The 25,000-nt window shown below is 37.8% G+C and overlaps 2 protein-coding genes and 2 long non-coding RNA genes across 7 annotated transcripts in view; 3 read left to right on the forward strand and 1 right to left on the reverse strand.

The window, feature by feature from the left end:
• The window catches only part of LOC137982863 (fibroblast growth factor receptor 3-like), a 50,269-nt gene extending 46,718 nt beyond the window's left edge, over positions 1-3,551 (forward strand). For all 3 annotated transcript variants that reach the window (XM_068830029.1, XM_068830028.1, XM_068830030.1), the window contains 2 exons: positions 1,344-1,443; positions 2,640-3,551. In XM_068830029.1, the coding sequence (XP_068686130.1) occupies positions 1,344-1,443; positions 2,640-2,702 (163 nt within the window). In that variant the 3' untranslated portion in view covers positions 2,703-3,551. The remainder of the gene's footprint in view (positions 1-1,343; positions 1,444-2,639) is intronic.
• An 8,412-nt stretch (positions 3,552-11,963) lies between these two features.
• Positions 11,964-15,558, reverse strand: LOC137983664 (uncharacterized). 2 transcript variants are annotated; one of them, XR_011118985.1, is made up of 4 exons: positions 15,418-15,558; positions 14,746-14,838; positions 13,422-14,593; positions 11,964-12,595 (listed from the first exon to the last, which is right to left on the reverse strand). It is a non-coding gene; the product is annotated as an uncharacterized lncRNA (long non-coding RNA). The 2 variants fall into 2 exon arrangements; XR_011118986.1 differs by lacking the exon at positions 14,746-14,838 and having other exon boundaries at positions 15,418-15,544.
• On the forward strand, positions 15,421-18,983 carry LOC137983663 (uncharacterized). Its single transcript, XR_011118984.1, has 3 exons — positions 15,421-15,724; positions 17,140-17,225; positions 18,871-18,983. It is a non-coding gene; the product is annotated as an uncharacterized lncRNA (long non-coding RNA).
• A 5,707-nt stretch (positions 18,984-24,690) lies between these two features.
• The window catches only part of LOC137981933 (uncharacterized), a 723-nt gene continuing 413 nt past the window's right edge, over positions 24,691-25,000 (forward strand). The window contains exon 1 of the mRNA XM_068828962.1: positions 24,691-25,000. This exon is cut by the window's right edge and continues 413 nt beyond it. Within this exon, the coding sequence (XP_068685063.1) occupies positions 24,691-25,000 (310 nt within the window).

The raw sequence follows: 25,000 nt of genomic DNA on the forward strand, positions 1-25,000 counted from the left end.
TGAAATCAAAACATTCTTTCAACAATAATTTTGAAAAAACGTCATCAAACATGTATGCTACACGTTCTAACATTGTTGATCCAAGAAATGTTTTATAACAATATTAGAACGTTTAGCCGGGGCTTTAAAGGCAAAATACTTTGCCTCCCTCTTTGCTTCTTTCTCGTTCCCAGAGCCCGAACAACGGAGCCATTGAAAAATGCGCCCTCAGTTGCCAAGCAACATCGCAAAAAACGTTGCACACTGGCTGTTGCTCTGCGCAACAGGACAAGAGTTTTCGAGCTTTTTGCCCGTTGAAAGCAGTTTTGCATTGGGTAATGTTTCGTGCAACTTTTCTCGCGATGGTGTTGAAAGTTAAATTGAACAGCGTGTCGACGGCTTCCTGTTCCTGTAGTTGAGTCTCTTCAACTGATGGCTCTTTTTGACCATCTTTAATCTGGACCTTAAGCCTTAGGTCCCGTTGTTTTTGGAATCTACAATTGTAGTCCCCGTAGAACGCACTTACGTCCAGAAATGACTCTAATTATATGCACACCGAATTGTGATATCCAACACGAAGTGTCCCTTTAAGTCTAAGCCTTTGCTACCTATTTTCAACAATAAGGAAATGGTAAAGGTTAGCATTATTTTTAGCTTAGGGTAAATGCTGTTGTTTATTCTTATATTACTTGAGGAGTAGTATATGGGGGAAAATTTGTGACTTTAATTGTCTGTATTCCAAGATAAGAATGATGTTGAAGTTGGGGGCAAGATGAAGAGGACACTCTGTGACGCTCATTGAAATCCGCTTCCGTCTTAGATGGTCAAATTAGGGTCAATCCTGGACATATTTCACACTACGATTTTCAGTTGAGTATGACACTAGAGAACTTTGGTGACAAAGTTTTGGCGTTAAAATTCCATGTTCTCAAGGCAACTTGCTTCGTTTCCAAGGATCACTTTTCGGAGTTTGACATCATTTAACTGGTAACGATAACCAGTTTGATTTTAACCGTTTCCGGTACTAGCTTTTGGCGGGCTTCATTGCTGATGACATGAAAGCCCTAAAAGTTACTCTTGGAAATGAAGCAAGTTGGCCTTGAAAACAAGGTAAATTTAACGCTGAAACTTTCACACCAAACTTCCCTAGTGTCCTACTTAATTGAGAATCGTAGTACTGTAAGATGGCAATCAGACGACGTTAAGCATAAAAGCGTCGAGTTTACTCCACTCGAAGCAGTCAACATGCACAGTTAGCTATTAACGAATTGTACCGTTCTTTAACTCGGTATTAGACGAATACAGTGATAATGTTGTCTCAAATTAATTGCAAAACTGGATTTTCTGGTTTGATCTTTCTTCAGTTATGCCCTGATGTGCGAGTGTTGGCAAAACGATCCAAATGATCGACCAACATTCGAAGCCATCAGCTCTACAATCAGGAGATTGCAGCGATGTCATAAGGTCAGAATCATTTAATTTCATTTTTAATAAAGCAACCTCCTTAAGGAAATCACATCACTATGGTAGATAATTTTATGAAGGCTTTCGGGATATATATATTTTATTATTATTGTTATTTGTTTTATTTATTTATTTTCTTTGTGGATTTACGGCTGTATCCAGACCTTCCCCCGGTGCTAAAAGGGTAGTTCGCCATCCTCTAAAGATTTCAAAATGGTCTTGTTAGAAATCGAATTATTAGTAACACTAACATAATTTACGTGTCGGGAAGAGGTCACGTGAAGAGAGGAACATTGCCTACTATCATCTTCAGATAGTTAGAATTCATGGTTACCGAGGACTGGAGCAGCCTGAGTGTCGTGTAATGCCACGAGAAACTGTGAAGAGATAGATTATTTTGTCACCACTGAAAATAAACACAAAAATTATTTACAAGTAATTTTACCGATCTAAAAGTTGACTTTTTTTTTTCATTTATTTGGACTAGATGGTTTCAAAAGATTGTCATTGTTAATTTAAATTGGATAAAACGTCCTGCTTAAATCCATTTGGTAAATTATAAATATTGATGCTCGTGAGTTTCTATCGAGGTTACTAGACCAATGTTTGGTGTAAAGCCACTTGTGACGTAACAGTTTAGAACTTAATTTATCAGTTATAATACTAGTAATAATAATAATAATAATAATAAAATAATAATAATAATAATAGTAATAATAATGTTTTTTTTTACACGATAATGTATAAAGCTGAATAAAATATGAAATGATATATGAAATGGATCATATATGAAGTGCGGATATTAAATCAAGTAAAGCTATGGTCCTCGCATTTTTTTGCAATTACGTAGAGAAGACTGAAAAATGCAAACCCTGTTGAAGTCCTGAATTTTTCAGGCTTCTCTACGCAATTGCAAAAAATTCGTTCATAACTGCGAGGATCATAGCTTCACTTGAAAGCTGGATAGCTTGTGGAGTTGTGTACAAATTGAATCAAATCAAACTAATACCTAACAAATCATATTGGTTTTTGAGAAGAGTTGAAAACCGGAGTACCCGGAGAGAAACCTCTCGGAGCAGAGTAGATAACAAGCAAACTCAACCCACATATGTCTCCGGATCTGGGAATCGAACCCAGTTGTTAGATTTTGCTGTGAAACTTTATCTAAAGATAGTTATTCTTATCTTTGCTTTCAGGAAATCATCTACATGAACGTATACGATGACAATCTGTATGGCAATGTAGAGGACCTTGATTGAATTAGTACAACTTTGCGTTGAGGATTTCACCCTGCAGATTGTTCGTAAGCTCAAATCGAAATCTCGAATAAGTGATCACGCAAAGGGACTACAGATAGCGAGCCATATGGTAAAGAACTTTAGTATAATCACATGTGTGATTATTGACAATCCTCTGCGCTGATTGGTTACCCTTGAGGTGATTATTACGTGATAATCACCTATGCAGTTTTTCAAAATGGCCGCGAGCCGTTTTGTCGAGGTGACAAACGAAGACAGTATTTGTTTTAAAGAAAATGCACACTTTTCAAATAACCACCAATGTAATTATTCTAAAACAATTATTCACCTCGCCTTTGGCGAATAATTGTTAAATACAGTGTAAGCGCAGGACGTCAAAGCGACCATTTTGGTATCCCAAGGCAAAAAAATGGTGGCCATTTGCCAAACCAATTTTCCGTAAATTGAACTCTGTTCCTTCCCAATTATTATTTTTTTGTTTGTTTTTTTTGTTTGTTTGTTTTTTGTTCCAATTTAAAGCACATGGCCAGTTTTCAGGTGTGTATAACTCTCTTCATGTCACATTTTGTTCGTTTCTCAATATTTTTCCTTTTCGTACCTTTTTTATTATTATACTGTAGTCATTGTTATTATATATTGTTCAAAGACTCTCAAGAGATAGTCTGCTTTTCTGCCGAGTTGCAATTGTACCTAGTAAATAGAATTTTATAAAGTTTCAAATTTAAATAGTATATAGAGTTGAAAACTCTTAGTTTATTATACAAAGTATTGGCACCGAATGATAATTGAAGAACGATGTCACTAAACTGAATGCACATCATATTAATTATAGTAAATCATATAAATTTATTCGTGTCTTGTTTTAATTATTTTAGCTTTTCGCTTTACTGACGTTGCAATATCAATCGCGATCCCAGAGCTCTTGTGCGCATGACCGCGGAGTCAGCAGCGTAAGCACTGGGGTCGAGAATATCCTCTTGCGAATTTTTGAAAGACGCATGCGCGGGACAGGTTAAAAGTCTCGTTTTGTTCATTTTCTTTGGTAAGCAAACTTGCATTTAGAATGTTTCGTATTTTTAACGCATGCGTTTTTAGAACACGTGATTTATGCCCAGAAACGCACATGATTAGATGCTCAACGATTTCAATAAGCGTCACGAAGTGTCCCCTTGCTCTTCAACCCAACTTCAATTGGAAAGATATTGCTGACGTCACTTATTGTCATTAATAGGGAATTTAAGCAGCGACTACGGCGACGGCAACGAGAACGTCATCTCAAAATATAAATTCCTGTTACTGCTATCACTTCGTTATTATTTCATCCTTTTTAAGGAGGCTCGAAAGGGTTTTCAGCTGAGCGCGCGCGCGTAAGCCACACAAGTAATTCTAAGAGCTGCTCAGGTCAGCTGCACTCGCGCGCGGACTCGATTGAGCGGGTAACGCATGCGTAAATGATGATCTTGAAACCCCCTCGTTTTTCCTTATTTTGCAACTTTACTAGATTTTTTTGTTTGCAAAAAAAGACCTAATTTTTCTGAAAAACTGGCCTAAAGATTTTGTTGAATTTTAAGTATTTTAGAAATATTTTCTAACATTATCTGGTAACGCTGGGAAGATTTCACCGTCCCATAAGGCTCAAAGAAATACCTTATATCGTTGCCATAGTAACGTTATTTTTAAGGAAAATGTAATGTAAGAAATCTATGATGGGTACTTAATACCCTGGCCAAATTTCGTCTTGATATGATTACCCTAGCTAACTGTATCTAAAGACAGAATATGTTTATTTGTTTGAAAGAAGAAAAAAGTTATTTCGAGCCTCATTAATATGACAAGGTGTGGTAGTTCCCCAAGAATGACACTGGTCGGAACGGCGGTTAATTTAGGGGAAAACATGAAAATTTATCCTCAAGTGTTGACGTTCTTCAAAAAACCTCAAATCTGGCTATTTCACCTTGTTGTTTTGCAGACGACGACAAAGAAACGGACAAAAGCGAAAAAAGCACGTTTAGGGTGTGCAAAGCTATTGTTTTTGCCCAATATCTAATAATGTAAATTTGTGACCTTCTCGTTGCCGTCGCTGTTGTCGTTGCTAAAGTTCCCTAATGTGCCAACAAGAGCCACATTGGCCGTCGAAACAAGTGGTCTTTTGTTCCTGTGGCTGGCACATTTGAAAAAAACAAAAGTCATGCTTGTAAACAGATGTGTTCCCTACATCACTCGTATTTGGAATACAGACAATTAACGCCCCAAAGGCTCCCTTAAAGTCGGTTTCTCGAGCTCAAGTTAAGATAAACAGCTGCACTTCCCCTCACCAAAAAATAAAGGATAAGCCTTACACTTATTTCATTGTTGGGAATAGGGAGCAAGTGCTTACACTAGAGCGAAACGTCGAGATATATCAAAATCAGCCATTTTTCGAAAATACCATAACACCCTTTGTTTGTTCCTCCAAATTTTTGCATAATTATTGTTTCCAATTCCTCTTGGGTTCTTTCTTTCCCCCGGGAAAACCGCTCGAGTTCTCTTGCGTTCCGCAACAACAGAACCGCCCGTTACGCAGGCTATCTGAAATCGCTATTGTTATGCACGCTGTAATCTTGGCACGTGCCCTCGTGCACTAAGTTTGCAGGCAAGTCTTCACGTGTTTTACTTTCGCAAATTTGAACAGGATAAAAACTTCACTTCCAGCAATCGTTTTCGCACTAAAGAAGGCAAGGTAGCATACCAGTCAATTTTGAAAAGGTTAATTGTGAAAAGATATCGTATTCGAAATGCCAACAATGTAATCGACTGAAAACCAATGCGTTCAAAACTTCAACTTAGCGAGAAACAATGCAAAAGAGCCAGCATCAGAAACCGTTCCGACTAAGGGGAGTTAATTTCTACGCTTAAAGAAATACAAGAATACGGGTGAGTACTATAAACAAATATTATGTTGTCTAGACTTTAGGGTTTGAAAAGCATTTCTCACATTGTTCGTCATCGACTACAAAAATTGATAAATAATTATTATTCTCCAAACAATGCTATCAAAAATCTTTAACAGCAGTACAATTAGTGTCATTTGACGAAAAATACCAAAATCGAATGTTCCTTTTCTTTTTAGAAATCTATTTGGGATGTGGAAAAAAATTAAGAGAGGGAGATTCTGTAAGGCAGAAACACTGCAAAGATATCTATTAACAAGAAAAAAGTAATTCAACGCCGGTCACCTTAAAGTGCTACTACGATCAAAAATCATTTTTCGTTTTTCTTCACATTTCGAAAATGCTTGTGCTGAATACTCGAAATGCGAGATGTTATGCAGTCATTTCAAGAGAAAAACCATTCATTTTTACGGCAATTGTCCGTCATTACTTGGCGTGGTTTTGTCAGATATAAAGCCCTCAGAGAGCTTGATCGAGGAGAAAGCTAAGTGACATCACTAGCCTAAAACTGCAGTGCGTGAATGCGGCTTAATTATTATGCAGAACACGAATGAGACAATCGGAAAGCCAAAAAACTCTCGTGCTGCATACTAATTAAGCCGACTTCTCACACTTTTGTAAACTAGCGAGTAAATGACGTCACTTTCTCCTGAAGCTTATCGGTCGGAATCGCACCAAGCTAATAACGGACCGTTAAATGAAAAAAAGTGGAGTTAAAATAAATAGTCTTCCTCTTGAATTGAATTACGACAAAACAATTCGCCTGTTGAGTATTCAACGTAAGAGCTGACGGTGAGAGTTGGTTATTTGTGGGTTCATATGTTCCCGTGCTGAATATATGAATCCCCAAATGACCAGCTCCCAACGACAGTGGCTTCAGAGCTCAATTGGTTAGAGCGTCGCACCGGCATCGCGAGGTCGCGGGTTCAAACCCTGTTGAAATCCTGAAATTTTCAGGCTTCTCTCCGCAATTGCTAAAATTGCGTTCACAGTTGCGAGGATCATAGTTTCACTTAATATTGCTTTTCTTTCTTTTTACGCTATCGATTAGAACTAACCCCCAAAAGCCCTGTTCAACTTTGCTGGCCAAGAACTCCCAACATTGTTGGGTGTTTAATACATGTTGCGTCTGTTTGCACAACCTGTTGCACGTTGTTAGGAGTTGTTGCGCAAAAGTTTGGAACTGGTCAAACTTTTGAGCCTACAACTCCCAACATTTGTTTTGTTCCGTGATCACCGAAGCGTAGCGCAACAATGTTGGATCAGTTTCCACAGCTCTTCCAAAATTGTTGAGGCCACGCACGCGCTTTACATAGGGTCTCCATGGAGATAGCAACGCAAGAACAATATGAAAACAATATGGCGGCCAAATTTTGTTAGTTTGCAAAGTCGTATGGGTCGTATCCTTCCCATAATACACTGCATCATTATTGCGTCCTCTTTCACACAACTGCCAACACGGTACAACATCTGCAGAATCAATAACGCTTCGTGATGTTGATATGACAAACACGATTGGTTGAAGTTTCCCTTTATTTTTTACATTTAATGGTGTAAAACAATCTGGATGTAAACGACATCAAGTTGGTTTGCAAAACTAAGCATTAATTAAAGATTGCTACTAATAAAAGGGTTGGCGTCAAAATGACTTTTCTGAGCCTATTGTACTTCTATGTAAAAATATGTTTTTCTGTCGACTTTATTAAATTCAAGTCATTAAATTTCATTTACCACTACAGATCTTTTTCTAACTCCTAATCTACGCCATTTTGGTTTAAGCCCGCTATGTACTTTAATGCTCTCGTAAAAGTCAATAGCAATTCAGAAGGGAGACAGTCAATAGAACTGCGTTATACAGGTCATCTGTACATCTGCTCCTACAAAGGCCCATAACTAAAAGCCCACAACTCCAATTGACCTCTTTACCTTGTAAATTTTGTTTTCCCATTTCAGACCACGTGATGTTACTTTAGGGAACAGTTTCTTTCAAATGTCGTCTTATGCACGTGTATATGTACGCAAAACTTATGAAAAAAACAAACGGAAAATTCCCTTGGGAAAATCACGTGGTTTGAAATGGGAAAACAAAACGTACAAGCTAAAGAGGTGTGTACTAGGTCTATATAACGGCATTTTCACAGATCAAGCTACTTTTAGACGAGTTCTTATATGGTATTTGTCTTTCACGAGTGACCATTCTCAATCCCAAGGGTAATAATTTCTCAGGCAGGACTTTTGTTTAGCTAAGGTCTGGTATCGCGGGAAAATCAAGTTTAAAAAACTCGGTCTGTAAAAACGCCGTTCCACAAATACAGTGAAGTAGTACACTCTTCAGTGTCAAGTCTGACACCCTAATTAGCATTTAGTATTAAATTAAGGACACCTTTACACCTCCCACGACTGCTGTATCTTTTACTTAAAAAGTCCACCATTTACAAGCAAGAGAAGCACAAACCAAACACCAAGCGCACGGTCATCAGCTTTACCCATGCGTACAGTCATATCACCAGAGCAGTGGCAGCCATGTACATCTACTTTCGGCCTTGTCAAGTGTCCTCAGCATGGCATTTCTTTCATTGCGTTACGGAGATCTTCAAATGATGGTCTCTCCTCAGACCTCTCGCGCCAACAGGCCTTCATGACGGCATATCTTCAGAACCACGCGTCGTCACATACAATATAAACGCAGAAAATAGTAGGTGACTGAACTTTATTTATCTGGCTGTCCATAAAATGAGTTTTCGAAAAGAAACCTCGCGATGTGAAGTTTTTATGGAATTTTCCCTCTATTAGTTGAATCGGCCGTTACGACTGTCTCAAAAAAACGTGTGTCACGCGCTCTTGCATCCTTAGGGTTGTCCGCCTGTGCGAATTCCTCCATGGCATAGGTGACGTAAAACTTGCGTAAATGCTGCGAAACCCAAGCTTTGGCGACTTGTGTCTGGTAATACGGCGCTCTTCTCGAGTCGTTCGTGTCATCTCAATTTACGACTCATTTAAAACCTCTACTGGCGGAATATCTGATTTTTTCACGCCATTAGCTCTCATTCTCTGCAACACCATGTCAACACTCATTTGATCTATGCTCAGCCATGCCGGCCGTTCATCGGAAAATTGACGTTTTGACGGCGTTTTATCAGCCTGAATTCAAAAACACTTGCAAAAAACCGTGTTGTAATACTACAGAAAACCTGGGAAAACACTCAGGAAAACAGCGTGTTTGTCGGTACGTGAAACACTACTGTAGGAAAATGGACGTTGAATATCGCGTTTTCACGACGTTTTGCCAAACCTAAAAACACTTGGAAAATACCATGTTATAATGGCCAGGAAAACAGGGGGAAACACCGGTGCAATGCTCCTGTAGGAAAACCATTGTAGAATGCTATGTTTTAATTACGTTTACAATTTCAAGAAAACATACGTTGAACGCCTCGTTTTCTCGAAACTGTGGTGTAATGTGCTTGAAAACACTGTTAAAACCTTTTTTCTTCGTGTAGAAAAATTAGAACAGAACAGCATATTTTACCTCTGTCATTAAGGACGGTGCCTTCTAATTCAAGGGTATTTTTGAGCGGTTTCCTGAATATACAGGAAAAGCAGATCTTAACAAGTGTTACTGAAATCCAAAAAGAAAATTGGGGGTAACAGAGCATTTTTCGAAGATAATTAATCAACAATATTTGTAAAAAGCTTTAAAATACAAATGAATGCCTTGCGTTCTTTGCCAAATTGAAGCTTAATAATCTCTGAAAAATGCATGCTTACCCCTAATTTCCTTTTTGGATACCAAGAGCACTTCCTAAGTTCTGCATTCTCCGCATACTTTTGAACCGCGAAAAATTTCCCTGTATTAATTAATATGCACCGCCGATAGGAAATCCGAGTATCTCAAGATGCGCACAGGGCGTGCGCAATAACAATATTAGGCACCGTCCTTAACCAATAGTCAACATCGAGCTTCCGCGCGTTTACAAAACAGGAAAACGACCAATGAACGCGGCATTATCCTGTCATTAACCGTTTGGTAAAATTACCGGAAAAAGGGGTTTTTTTGCCGTGTTGAAGAATTTTTATTTTGTAAGATACAAACTTGAATTATAAGTCAAATTGATTGTTGAATTGTGTACTTTGCAGACAATTTATTTCCTTTGAAAATTAATATAACTGTTTACAACTCAGTGGTTACAAAACGAAACGCAAACTGTTCTAGGGCCGAAATGGACAACAGCAGCCGAAAAGAACACATATGCCGTTTAGTTTTGAGCTCGTTCACTCAATGTAGAACACGCTGGTTCGAAAATAAATCTTAAAGAACACTCCAAGCAAGTGCACACAACACAATGGTCACTCACCTCCGAACACAAGATCATCAATAGTCGCGCGCGTCGTGAAACGTTGTCTAATGACATCACACATCAAAACAAAGGCTTTCATTGGTCCCTACTATAATCTCCAGAGAATCTACACCTTACATTACACTTACATTACACTTTTCACAGTACGATCGATAACTTTTCTGCCTGCTGCAATAATTCGCGTGGCATTAAGCTGGTTGCCTCTCAAGCCGAGCGTCTTCGCTCGGCTTGCTCTTTGACGATTAGCAACTGCGGCTCCGTGAATACCCACCATTAGCCAACGACATTGAGATTAAAAATTGTTTTAGTATATACTAACAACATTTTCGGGTGCAAATTCCGAGCTAATTGCTTGGAGCTGAATAGCAAAGAATATCCGGAGTTTGAGTAGCCAATCAGCGAGCGGAAATCACGAATCGATGAAAATTTGAATTTCAATCTGTGTTTCGATATCCGAATCGTCTCAGCACTAATATAACCACTGACTAATGGGGACTGTTGACAAAACAGGATACGTCAAAATATGTCTGCGAGTTTGAAAACATCTAGACTGCCAGCAGTCTCTCTTTTGCTGTAAATCATAACAAATGTAAAACGAACTTCAAAATGGCTGAAGCGTCCGGTCGCAAGTTCGCGGGAATTTGAACCCGCACCTGCAGCAATTTTAAAAGTTCACGTTCGTATGCGATCATTTCAAGGATTTTAGAGCAAAAACGAGACTGCTCACAGTCGAGGAAACATCCACCCATGGTGTTCAGTTATGTTTGAACCAGCTATCCTCGTGATTTGTTGCAGATTACAAAAAACCTGTATGAACATTTCGTTTCATTACTTATTTATTTACTTATTTTGCATTGCAATAGTATTTAAAAAATGAATCATTTTATACGTCATCTTCCAGCTGCAATTAACCGTAGCCTGACCCTAAGATTTTACTAAATATGTTTGTTAACGTTTCCGGTGTAATTCGTATTAATCATTCATTTTTTGGAGTACAATATTGGGTAAGCTGTAACCATTAAGCCCGGGTATGTTTTTGTTATGTTTTTAAGGTTTTGGTTATTCTCAGTCTGAATGTTAACGTAAAAAAGCTCTTCTAAAAAAGGGTTGTAAAAGCCCCGGCACTTAACGTCAAGTGCCCTTAAAATTTTACTAAATGTGTTTGTTTCCGGTGTAATTCGTATAGATCATTCATTTGTTGGAGTACAATATTGGGTAACATGTGAGACAACACGTAATTCGTGAATGCTTTGCCGTGAATGACCCAGATTAAGCCACTCCTGGATTCACTGCTAACTTAAAACACAGTTAATAAACTAGTCAATAAAAATTTTTTAAATATTTTAGCCTAAATTTTGACTCAGCCGGCTTTTGTTCTTCTTCGTAAGAAGGTCAGATTGTTAGCTCGTATAATCATTTTATATCCAGCAAGCCCGAGTAGAATAATTGTTTTATTAAAATCTCCATGGTGTTCGCTGGGGTAGTATTTTCGACTAAAGCATCCTTTTTTGCCTCTGTCAAATTTCCGTCTAAGACTGCTTTTGTCGAAACATTTTGATTGGAACGAATGCGATTCCTGCGTGTTCATGCCCTTATTAGGTGTCAATTTGCCCGTCTGCTAAGTGCCCGATCATGCCATCATATAGTGCCCGTCCTGGAAAACTACGTACTGGCAGTTCCTGACATACCAAAAAACGCCCAAATATACAAGGATGCCAGATTAATTCATTCATCGTTTCTTCAGAATCAGCAGCCCCTGGTATCAACCCAAACAACCTTTTCCCTGATGGGAATCTTATTTACCGAACATCTATCAAAGAGAGTCTCGTGGCGGTTTACAACTTTCTCTGGGGTGAGATCGGACGTCAGCACTCACCCATGCATGTGAAAGTACGACAGACCACAATACCGTGGCTTCACCCCTCCCCCCCCCCCCCCCTACTCTTCAAGAACAGTGTGTGGGTGCTTTAAAGTGTACATGACAGATTCTTCTTCATTTACTCACTCGAAACATCATGGTTTTCTAAGATAAAAACAATTAGGAAAATTCCATACCTAACGTCTTCCAAACTAAAATGTGTTTTTCCAAAGTAGGCATTTTTCTTTGAAAACGTGGGTAATCGGTCGAAGTGTTAAGTGGAGTCAGATTAAAACTACAAATCTTTACTTAAAATTATTTGTTTCAGTTAGAAAAACCTTCATTTCAACAATTCATTCAAGAAGTTAGTGTTATTTAAGTAAAATTAAACATCAGAGGAGAATGCATCAAATCTGGGTGCTGATACAAGCTTTGGCTGAGGCAAGCCATACACCGATGTGTTGGCATAGACTAAGTATGTTCACTACGCAAAAATTCTGCGTGCTAACTATCTGCTGAGTTGGTGCATTGACAGCATGTAACCCACTACGCAAAAATTTTGCGTAGTGGATATCTTGCTTAGCGAGTTCTGTCTAAGTTTACTACGCAAAAATTCTGCACAGCGACTATCACGCTAGGAGAACATTGTTTTCGGCTACTATTAAAGTAACCCGGTGTGTTGTATCCTTTGCCCAGCGAACAAGTATAGCTGTCCTTCCCTTCTCCAGAGCAGGCAAAATGAATTTTCTGTGAAGAAAAAATACACTTCTTTTAATTTCTTACCTTGAAAACACTTAACAGAAAAGTTCACATTGTAGCTTTGGCGATGACAGGGTTAATATAGGAGATAGGTAGTCAGCATATCAGTATCTCACTACTTGCGTTCTCCCAAATTTTACCTTCGCCCGATAGGCATTGCTACATGTGAATTCTTCTTTATCCGTCTGGCCAGGATCGTCCGGATTGCGTTTGCCACCTCGGTAGACTGCTTTTCACAACATCATGCAATCAGCAAAGCTGTCACTATTCACTGACTATTAAATTTGTTAATTAAAGACTTTTGGCGACAGCATTGCATTAGTCTTACATAAATTTACACCAAAAGATACGGCGTAATTTTAATAGTTCAATTTAAATTGACCGCTCACTGTCAGTATTCGTGTTCTCCGAATTTGATAACAGACAGTCTGAACAGCACTGTGTTCAACTGGATGAGTAAGTATTATTTAGTACAACCTGAGAGAGGGAGTTAACGCCTCTTTAACTAAAAACTGTTAACATTACCGTGACTGCAAGTTATCATCTCTAATGACCTCTGAAGATAAATGAATTTGAGGTCCTTCTTGGAGCAAAAAATAAATAAAGTTGACGTATTACTAACTTTTTGTTCCGTGACAACTGCTTCTTGCGGAAGACTTATATTTTGTCTTCAACCAAATAAAACATTCGTTACGAGATCAGTGCTAGAAATACCCCATGTAAAAAAATTACATAAATACAGCTTAATACTAGAAGACCTCATGTAGCGTCGTACAATACTACATATGTTAGAAGACCATTATAATAAACTCACCTTCATTAATATCTTTTGAGTCTGGGGGTGATATGCAGAACTTATCGAGATTCTGAACCGTCCTTTTTCATAGTGGCGCCGAATTTTTGTAGACTTTCGCCCTTCCTTTGATGTCGACATTAATGTCGACATCATAAATCAGGATTCTGAACAGATAGTATTAAAAGGCTTTCTGAGAAGAGTGAACGAACAAAAAGTCGCGTCGCGTGATTTTGATACACGCAATCCAGGCACGCAATCGAAACGTTACGTTTCTAATTTAACAAGATGAGTATGACAAGTTTACCTTTGAAAAAAATATAATTAGTTTCATTTATTTATTCATTTATTTCTTTTTGGTCATGTTTTTGGTTAACCCTGTTCACATTTTTTTAAAGTACTGTTACTGCGCTACCTAGTGGTCCGCTGCTATGGCTTTTTTGAAAATTAAGCACTTTGACAGTTAGTAGATGAAAACTGTGTAGCGGATAGCGCCGGTTGCTTATTAAATAGTTTTTGACCCTACTCTTCAAGAACAGTGTATGGGTGCTTTAAAGTGTACATGACAGATTCTTCTTCATTTACTCACTCGAAACATCATGGTTTTCTAAGATAAAAACAATTAGGAAAATTCCATACCTAACGTCTTCCAAACTAAAATGTGTTTTTCCAAAGTAGGCATTTTTCTTTGAAAACGTGGGTAATCGGCCGAAGTGTTAAGTGGAGTCAGATTAATTAAAACTACAAATCTTTACTTAAAATTATTTGTTTCAGTTAGAAAAACCTTCATTTCAACAATTCATTCAAGAAGTTAGTGTTATTTAAGTAAAATTAAACATCAGCGGAGAATGCATCAAATCTGGGTGCTAATACAAGCTTGGGCTGAGACAAGCCATACACCGATGTGTTGGCATAGACTAAGTATGTTCACTACGCAAAAATTCTGCGTGCTAACTATCTGCTGAGTTGGTGCATTGACAGCATGTAACTCACTACGCAAAAATTTTGCGTAGTGGATATCTTGCTTAGCGAGTTCTGTCTAAGTTTACTACGCAAGAACTCTGCACAGCGACTATCACGCTAGGAGAACATTGTTTTCGGCTACTATTAAAGTAACCCGGTGTGTTGTATCCTTTGCCCAGCGAACAAGTATAGCTGTCCTTCCCTTCTCCAGAGCAGGCAAAATGAATTTTCTGTGAAGAAAAAATACACTTCTTTTAATTTCTTACCTTGAAAACACTTAACAGAAAAGTTCACATTGTAGCTTTGGCGACGACAGGGTTAATATAGGAGATAGGTAGTCAGCATATCAATATCTCACTACTTGCGTTCTCCCAAATTTTACCTTCGCCCGATAGGCATTGCTACATGTGAATTCTTCTTTATCCGTCTGGCCAGGATCGTCCGGATTGCGTTTGCCAGCTTGGTAGACTGCTTTCTACAACATCATGCAATCAGCAAAGCCGTCACTATTCACTGACTATTAAATTTGTTAATTAAAGACTTTTGGCGACAGCATTGCATTAGTCTTACATAAATTTACACCAAAAGATACGGCGTAATTTTAATAGTTCAATTTAAATTGACCGCTCACTGTCAGTGTTCGTGTTCTCCGAATTTGATAACAGACACTGAACAACACTGTGTTCAACTGGATGAGTAAGTATTATTTAGTACAACCTGAGAGAGGGAGTTAACGCCTCTTTAACTAAAAACTGTTAACATTACCGTGACTGCAAGTTATCATATCTAATGGCCTCTGAAGATGAATGAATTTGAGGTCCTTCTTGGAGCAAAAAATAAATAAAGTTGACGTATTACTAACTTTTTGTTCCGTGACAACTGCTTCATGCGGAAGACTTATATTTTGTCTTCAACAAAATAAAACATTCGTTACGAGATCAGTGCTAGAAATACCCCATGTAAAAAAATTACATAAATACAGCTTAATACTAGAAGACCTCATGTAGCGTCGTACAATACTTCATAAATTAGAAGACCATTATAATAAACTCACCTTCATTAATATCTTTTGAGTCTGCGGGTGATATGCAGAACTTATCGAGATTCTGAACCGTCCTTTTTCATAGTGGCGCCGAATTTTTGAAGACTTTCGCCTTTCCTTTGATGTCGACATCTGAAGAGATAGTATTAAAAGGCTTTCTGAGAAGAGTGAACGAACAAAAAGTCGCGTCGCGTGATTTTGATACACGCAATCCAGGCACGCAGTCGAAACGTTACAATTTTTTAAATGTTTCCATTGTTGACAACATGCATAAAGGACAATGAAGAAAAGGGAAGTCCAGTGCTGACCATAAGCGGTGGTAAGTCGGTTGTTTCTTAATATTCAGTTAGACCTTAATCGTATTTAAAATACAATATTAATTTCTAAGGCGCAAGAACAGTGAATGCCTTTCGTTCATTTTTTTTCATTCCTTTTGCGTCCGAGTACTGAAGCATCTGTTGTGACGCAATCATACTCATTGCCTTAATCAATGAATGTTTTCTCTCTTTTTGTTTCTAAATAAACTCTGAAAAAGAAGAAATCGGCGGAAAATCGGTTGTTTTTTTTATCGAGTCATTTGAGATGAAGGCCGCGAAGAAAGAGCCTTGTGCAAAGCAACGCTGTAAAAGGCATATAATATCTTTACATCATTTTTGAGGGATATTACCCATCAGTCAAACCCCTTTCGGGAACTCTAGTCAATCTCTCCTGTAGCCTCATGAAGTTCTGGAGATTTGCTTGAATTAAACACCTCCAAATAATCGTCACTCTCTTCTATAATATACATGCAGGATTAATTTGGAAAGAAGATACACAAGTTATGATAGAAAACGCGCAAGAAATCCGTGTTGGAAACCCAACACTCTTTACGTTTCTAATTTAAGAAGATGAGTATGATAAGTTTACCTTTGAAAAAAATATTATTCGTTTCATTTATTTATTTATGGTTACGTTTTTGGTTTACCCTGTTCACATTTTTTTAAAGTACTGTTACTGCGCTACCTAGTGGTCCGCTGCTATGGCTTTTTTGAAAATTAAGCACTTTGACAGTTAGTAGACATGAAAAATGTGTAGCGGATAGCGCCGGTTGCTTATTTAATAGTTTTTTACCTACAGGAAACCTCAATTTATATACATGGAGAGTCTGGGTTTCTGTGGAGGGTCAGGGGACGTAAAGAAAAAAATGTCAAGCGAAGCTGTAAATTAAATATTTCAAAATTATCTGCAAAAACCCACATCTGCTCGTGGAATCAAACGCAAAAACATGTGACTCATCCACATGTGGACAGCACGTGTGCAAATTGAAGCAGAGGCGACAGAGCGGGTCAATAATGAGGTCAACTCAGCGCAAATTTATATTCAAACGATGCAGACTAATGGTCACGATGTACAGTTTTTTTTTTTTTTTTTTTGACTTACTTAGTTTGTGAACCCTCGACATTTTTCAAAATATTTTCATGGAGCTTCGACATTTTATACCCTCCGGCCCTCGAGCAAAACCCAACTAGTGCTTGGTTTTTATGGGAAATTTATTTGTAATGTCGCCGTGAACACAGCAGCTAATTCATTGGGTGACAGGCCGGGCATAAAATATTTTCCGTAACTCACGAAAGCATGTTGACAGTAGTAAAGAAATTCTATAAAAACAAAACAACTTATCAATGTGATGAATTAAATTGAAAATAAAGTGTTTTCTAAATTTTCGTTGTTCTAATCGTTATTATTGTTTTGCAGAAGCAAGGAGTTTTTTCTCGGTTTTTCTCCAACAAAAACTGATTTAATTGAACAATCTTCGCCCACCTCTTCAAGTTCTTTAAGAGGTATGATGATCTTTCTAATTTTGAGCAAACATCTTTGATTGCTGAAGGGGTAATCTTGTCAGAGACACTCCTAGTATTGTATTCGGGTTTTGGCAAATACATGATCATACCTAAAAACTGCATGTTTTTTGTTTTTTTTCGTGAAACGTACGACCAGTAAGGGGAAAATGCGCACAAGGAATTTAACTTTAAGTATTTTAAATACGGGGGCCGCATCAGACATGAACCCTTCCCCCGAGACCTCTTTGAAAACGTAATCTGATGAAAGTGAAACAATAACCTTGTGAGCTGATGATACAGACGAATTGAAATATATTTATTTTCGTGACGGTGAGTCTTGACAGGTTTCGTGATCCGCGGCGGGTTCCTTGGTCATAATGATTTTGACACCGGAAAAAATTACACAGTACAGTAATGTTGTCCTCTTTCATTGCCAAAAGGTCTGGATAGTAGCAGGGATAACGATATTTTAAGAAACAACACAACACTTTTTAAATTTAAAAACATGTTTCGACAGAAACTTCTGCCATCTTCAGTTTAAATTACAAAGTACAGAGTTGACTATATAGTGTGAACCAAAATGCTAATTAGCTGTAAGGACACATGACAATGTAAAAGATTACAAAGAAAGTTTTAAATTAACATGATAAAGTTGATGATTAAGTGTAGGTTTCTCCCATTGAATGTAAATGGCTTCTTTTATCTTAAGCTGGAAGGTGGTATAAGCGTAAAACAATCATTAGAGCACAAAGTGCGGCAATGCTCAGAATTCTGTAGATGTTTGAAGACGTGCGAGGTCCTATCACTGAAAGTGTGCTCACGTACGCGCGTGGAAAAATGCCGGGTAGTTTCGCCGACGTAGCAGGCACTACAGCCCGCACACAAAAACTTGTATACCACACCAGCACGGAGCCCACTAGGGGCAGGATCCTTCACACTGAACATGTTGCCGATTTTAAATGATGAGAAAACTAACTTAATATATCAATATTATTACAAGAACGCTTAGCAAAAAGGCGAACCTTTTTCTGCGTGGTAAAAGAAAAAGGACCAATATGAGGTAATTTAAAGTAAAAGGTACGTATCGTGTCAGAGACGGAAGCCGGGGGATTACAGCCATGGCGAGTACGTGTGAGGTGGCGATTAATAATATTTTCAACTAGATGGACTGGAAAAAGATTCTTCTGAAGGATTTTGGCAAGCTTCGTGATGTCCTCGTGAAAACCCTTTCAGTGATAGGACCTCGCACGTCTTCAAACATCTAAAGAATTCTGAGCATTGCCGCACTTTGTGCTCTAATGATTGTTTTAGCATACTAGATCACGCTTCTACCACCTTCCAGTTTAAGATAAAAGAAGCCATTCACATTCAATGGGAGAAACCTACACTTAATCATCAACTTTATCATGTTAATTTAAAACTTTCTATGTAATCTTTTACATTGTCATGTGTCCTTACAGCTAATTAGCATTTTGGTTCACACTATATATTCAACTCTGTACTTTGTAATTTAAACTGAAGATGGCAGAAGTTTCTGTCGAAACATGTTTTTAAATTTAAAAGGTGTTGTGTTGTTTCTTAAAATATCCTCTTTCATTCCGGTTTTTGTCCACCACATAATTGTTACTATATATTTGCTTGCTAGGTTGCAATGTGATGAGAAAACCTTCACTGACTGGAAAGAAAATGTTGCTTTATCAACTTAGACCCCTGGATTGCACTATCAAAGAAAATAAAAAGTTCCGTTTTGAATCTTGAGCTAAATTGACGGATTTTTTTAGAGGAAAAAAATCTTATCATAGTTGATAAAAAAGATCTAAAGCTGAACATTTGTCGCTTGCGGTCACGCAGCTCACGAATGATTAAGGCATCGTTGGCTGAGAGGAACCACTGTGGTTTATAGTCTGTAGAGGAATTGGAAGAAAACAGAACATACCTATATGCGATTACTGAGATTTTTAAAATTCTATTCAAGGTTATAAAAATAGTGACGTAAAGCAGTACATAAGCACTTCCGTTGTTGAAACAGCAAATGACGATACCCTCAGTTTGCCGGTGTGGATGCATTAATTGCGCAAGGGTTAACTTTTCTGCATTTTGAAGAAGAAATAGAAGAAAGAGCTAGATTGAAATATATTCGTCTCGTGATTGTTTAAATTAAGGTTATGTTCATAGCGTACTGATAATGGTGTTTAAAACAAAGCAATTTTAGGCAGTTTTTTAACTGTTGTGTATTAAGAAAAAGAAACAATTTTTGACAGCTATACTAAGAGTGAACCACTGATGCTAGTTGACAAATTGTCATCGACAAACTCGTAAAATGTGCTCTACATCAACGAAATCGCAAAACGAAATCATTGTCGTAGTTTAGTAAATATGCCCATTGCAGACAATGGATGAACTTCAGGTTGGTGCGTTATTATTGAACTGGGACAACTTGAACAACCTGTTACTGGCGTTAATCCTTAAACCTTTCAGCAGGGTCATCCATTGATCACGATTTGGGCTATTGTATGATCTGACTCAGGCTGTTCATCACTAAGCAAAGTGCATGACTTTTGCAGATTACCCACGTGTTTGAGTTCATTATTATGACCACCGCTGATCTTTCTAGCGGCCTTTATCAGTCTTTCATCACTATCATTGATATATCTCTCCAACCCTAAGGTAGATTATTATTATTATTATTATTATTATTATTATTATTATTATTATTATTATTATTATTATTATTATTATTATTATTATTATTTTATTATTATTATTATTTTTTTTTTTGCTATTTGAGCCTAAAAACGTTCTTAACGTGTTCTTCAAGTTGTGTGGCATGCTAAGTTCGACTTTAAACTGGGTTTTTCTTCAATGTATCATGCAATAAGACGAACGTTTTCCATTTAAAATTTTAAAGTCCATTCAAGTACGGTTGACGCAATTATCACTCAATATGTTACTGCCCAATATTTATATTAGTAGTGAGTTTAAGCAGGGTCAACGAAACGTTACCACTTCAAAATATAACTAAGCGCTATTGCAAGGATTTCGAGGTAATAGACCTTTTCGGCTTGTACATTTTGAATATGTCTGCATGAACTCTTTTTAATGAACAAAACAAAAGACCAAGTCTTCTGAGTATTATCACATGATCTGTAATGGGAAAACAAAATGTACAAGCCGAAAAGGTCTATTCCATCCTGCTCACCGTGCACAATTCGGGCGAACCATGGACAGACAATGATTCGTTTATTGTTGTATGCGCGTTGTCGTCGAAACTTGAAATTTGGAGATTTCATGTTATTAAGTTTCTTGTGGTAGTTCTCAAACGTTACTTTAGATGATCGAGTTCATATAGTTGTCATATAGTTGTCTGCTATCTTAATTCGTTCGTAAATATTTTCTTTGTCTTCTTCTCTTCTTCGTCTGCGTGAAGTAAATTTGTGGGCATGTTTGTGGAGAAATGCACTGATATGCGTTCTGCACGTGAATCTCGATTATTATTTTCTTTTTTCAGGGACACCCAACGAGAATATAGTTCAAAACCACTTAAACATAGCATTGTTAAACGTATTTTAGTATTTAAATGGTAGATATAGGCATATTTTTATCCTCAAAAAATTTTTCATCTGTTCGGATTTCCTAGCTGAAAGTCTAGTGATCCGAAAATTATAGGGATCAAAACATAGCTTTTCGAAAATTTCAGCCAGAAAAAAGGCTCCCGAAAATTCTAGGTGACCTTTTTAGGGTAAAAATCCGTTAAAAATGGGCAATTATACGATTTTTCAGATGTTCGAAAATCCTAGGAGAGGCAGGCAAGCAAGAAATCTTACAACAAATGTTCCGAAAATTATAGATCTCAAATCGTCTTCCGAACAGATATTTCCCGAAAATTGACGCTGGGTGCCCCTGTTTTTTAGCCAATAAAATTCTTATTTTGTGGCATCGCTGCCGACGGTGCCCCCCGTCGTTTCTTAAACTCTCTAATATTAATGGTATGTTGATTCATGATTACATTGGATTGCGGTAGGAACCCTTGTAATGAGAAACGTAATTCGTGGTGTATTCAACCATTTAAAATTCAGGAACAAGCATTGCATTGCATTGTTCTTGCCACTAGAACATAAACTTCACACCTTATCGCCCCCGTGTAATATCCTCAATATATGTTGACAACAATGAGCCTCAATAGACACTTCCTATGACTCTGCAATTACAAGGGAATTACACGGGGGCGAGATGGTATGAAGTTTATGTTCGAGTGGCAAAAACAATGCGCTCAAGCGAAATATTGTTCTTACAACAAGAAGATACTATTACTAGTTTTTACTGCATCTGTCCCCTCCAAAGACAGTACGGATGGCGGTGTTTTCCAATAGCGCTTTGCACTATTACTAAAAATAAACTTTGTCACATGAGCCCCCCGAGTAGATTCAGACAAACATTTCGATCTACTGAAAGGAAATGTATGAGTGAAGTAAGCGATAGTGAAGAATAAAAAAAAGAAGAAAACTTGATAAATCTGTGGAGTTGATTTCTAAAAATAGGAACGCAATGCGTACATGTGATAGTGCAGTAACGTACACAGCGCTTTATTCCGTAATTGTCAATCGAGATGAGTTTTGTTTTCCAGAAGATCCAAGGTTTGTCTCCGCCGGTAATATATAGCTCTAATTGTACACGGTATTGTTTTGATAACGTAAATCACAGTGGTGCCATGGTAGATGTCTTAAGTAAATAGCCGGGCTCTGAGAATACATGTCAGTACTAGTAATATACTAAACCGAGAAAGATTGAAGGAAATAAAAGGGAATCGAGATACATTGGCTTCGAGGGTGATATGTTAATCATTTTCAAGTTCGCTTGCAACTTCTTTGCACCGCAAGTTTAAGCGTGCCTGAGCTATTAACACCTTTCCAAGACATATTTGCATTGAAGTTAACATTGTCGAGCGGGGTTAGTATCTGGATGAGTGGCCTAAAAATGTACGACTTGACGTGTCAGAAACATAGCACCGAAAATTCTACTTTAACGCTCAAAGATGCGAACTAAGCAAGGTACAGATTTTGTTAGCCTGCCTTATACAAAACAAATATTGATGAAAAAGTAAATAAATATTGGTACACAGTTTTTAGGAAGAGCAGAAGCAAGTTTTCAGAAAGTGTCAATCGAGAATGAAATATAATTTTTGCCATCAGCAACAACATTTGTGACGTGAAAACAACATAAATCTTGACCCGAAAATACACAAAATTACCATCGGCGAAAAGCATTTTGGGAGAGTTTTGCTACGTTCAATTTTTCTATCGTACTTTTGGCTGCGCAAGTAAATCGCAAATTCGAAAGTGTCGTCGAATTCAGCGGGCGCTGTGATTAAGTTAAGTTACCTTGCGTGTTTACTCTCGAAACAAAGGATTCATCTGTGTCAAAATGATGGCAAGACACCGGATTTTTTTGCTACACGGCCAAAGTTTGTATAAACGTAACCTTTCCTTGTACTTGTACATGTTCATTGCCGTGACTTTAAAGTGGTACTACGACCAAAAAAAAGTTTTGTTTTTGCTTTGGATATCAAAACTATGTTAACTAAACACTAACTCACCCAAGTTTTAAGTTCTGATTTTAAAAAGACACCTGTTTATTTTAGCTGGAATTTTCTTATTTATTGGTCCACCATTGCTAACTTCAAAATCTTGAGAGAGCTGGGTCGAGGAGAAAATGACGTCAAACACTCACTAGTTTAAGAATGCAATGCGTGTGTACGCGGCCTAATTAATATGCAGCACGGGAGTTTCGGGCTTTCAGACTTTTCAACCCGTGTTTTGCATATATAATAAATTGCGTTTACACGCTGAAATTTTAAGCTAGTGAGTAAATGACGTCATTTTTCTCTAGATCCAAACCTCTGAGGTCCAATCGGCCAGTTTTGAACGTGAGTACTGGCGGACCATGAAATCCAAAACTTACAATCAAAATAAACAGCCTTTGGATAAAACTCAAAGCTCAAAATTTTGCCAGTTAGGTGTTAAGCGAACACGCTTTTAAAATCAGAAGAAAAGAAGGAAATGATTTTTTGATCATAGTACCACTTTAACATCTCCAGTTCCCACGGTCTGCTCCCGTCTGACCTTGTAGCTCAGTCGGTAGAGCGGCAAAGATCTAACCCGAGGGTCGTGGGTTCAATTCCCACCCTGGTCAGAGTTTTTCTCTGTCCTTGTGTGGGCCCATTTCCATCAGTAGGGCTAACGCTTACATCGTTCATATGGGATTGAAATCTAGCACTTCACATTACACTCTATTCAGTTAACTTTGTTTTTGTTCGTTTGTTTTTTTCATCTTTCAAGTATTATAAAGTTTGACAAGAATGTGCGAATTCAACATAAAGATCACAATCTCCTAACTCTTGAGGTTGACCACTGTTTCTGCAAAGTCAAAAATCTACTCTCCTAGACAAGTTTATTTATCACCGGGTAATTCCATCGTTTTGGACATAGCGGCTGCTTTATTATTCATCAGCGTTACAAATTCGTGCCGATTTTGGCGCTCATTTTGTTAAAGCTCAAGCAAGCTTCCAAGAGACCTGTTTATGTTCGTGAGTTATGCACGCGCTGTGGGCCTATTGTCACCACGGACTTACACTATTACACTCTTCACAACCCGGTGACATAGTGAATAGTGCAAAAAGGAGGTACAATGGTTGGTACTAAACCAGGTTGATGTAAATCGGACTCACAGTATCCAGATAAATGATCATAAATTGCCGAAATCTCTCGAAGAGTTGCAGGAATCAGGAGAGAAAATCTTCATACCGCTGCCAAAACCATCCTAAAACATCAAGAAATGTACGCCTTGGCTAATCGATTGAACCCGGAACACATATATAACATATCACGAGTCCTTTGAAAGAATGATTCTCTTTTGGTTTCACGGTGTTGCTCGAACGAGTGAACGATTCACGATACGAGTGGTGTGATATTATCACACGGGTGTGTCTACCTGGTTCAAACGAGTGGACTTTTCTGGAAAATGAGTGGGCAGTTTTTTTTGTTTTTTTTGTTTTTTGTGTTTTTGTTTTGTTTTGTTTTGTTTTTTTTTTCACACGGACTTCCGGGGACACGGGAAGTGTATGTTTTCGCGTGAGAGGCCATACATGGTATTTTCCAAGTGTTTTCAGCTGGTACAGCTGATATTTGGCAAAACTTTACATTAGAAGAAGTCAATCTTAAAAAAATAATTGTTTTGTGCGAGTTATCGTCAAAACCTGAAATTTGGAGATTTCATGTTAATTGCTAAACTTCTTGTCGTAATTCCCAAACTTTAACTTTAGATTATCGAACTCATATACAGCTGTTTCGAGAAAGGTTGTCAAAAATAGGTTGTGCGCATGTGTGCGTAGCAGACAAGACGCTTATTTCGAAGCTCTTCACTCTGATCAGTTTTTTTTAGTTTGAGCATTGCTGAAACCTTGACCAAAATGGTAAAAGACACAGTCCAATCATTGAAACTGGAAAATGAGAAGTTAAAAGATAAAATTCAAGAAATTTTTGGTGAATTACAAAACCTACGCGACGAAGTTAAGGCTGGCCGAAATGGCGGCCAAGGTAACTCATCTGAAGTTACTGACGAGGGAATTACCATGGCAACTCTGAGCAATATCCAAGAAGATTTTAAGAAGTATGTCAAGGACAAGATGTCTCTTATTGAAAAATCTGTCAAACATTTGTTATCTCAAGTGGATAAAATATTATGTTCACTGGATCAGGTATTGGAATATTCGTATTCAT

This window comes from Montipora foliosa, chromosome 13 (genome assembly GCF_036669935.1).
Source record: "Montipora foliosa isolate CH-2021 chromosome 13, ASM3666993v2, whole genome shotgun sequence".
In the NCBI taxonomy this organism is placed as follows: domain Eukaryota; kingdom Metazoa; phylum Cnidaria; class Anthozoa; order Scleractinia; family Acroporidae; genus Montipora; species Montipora foliosa.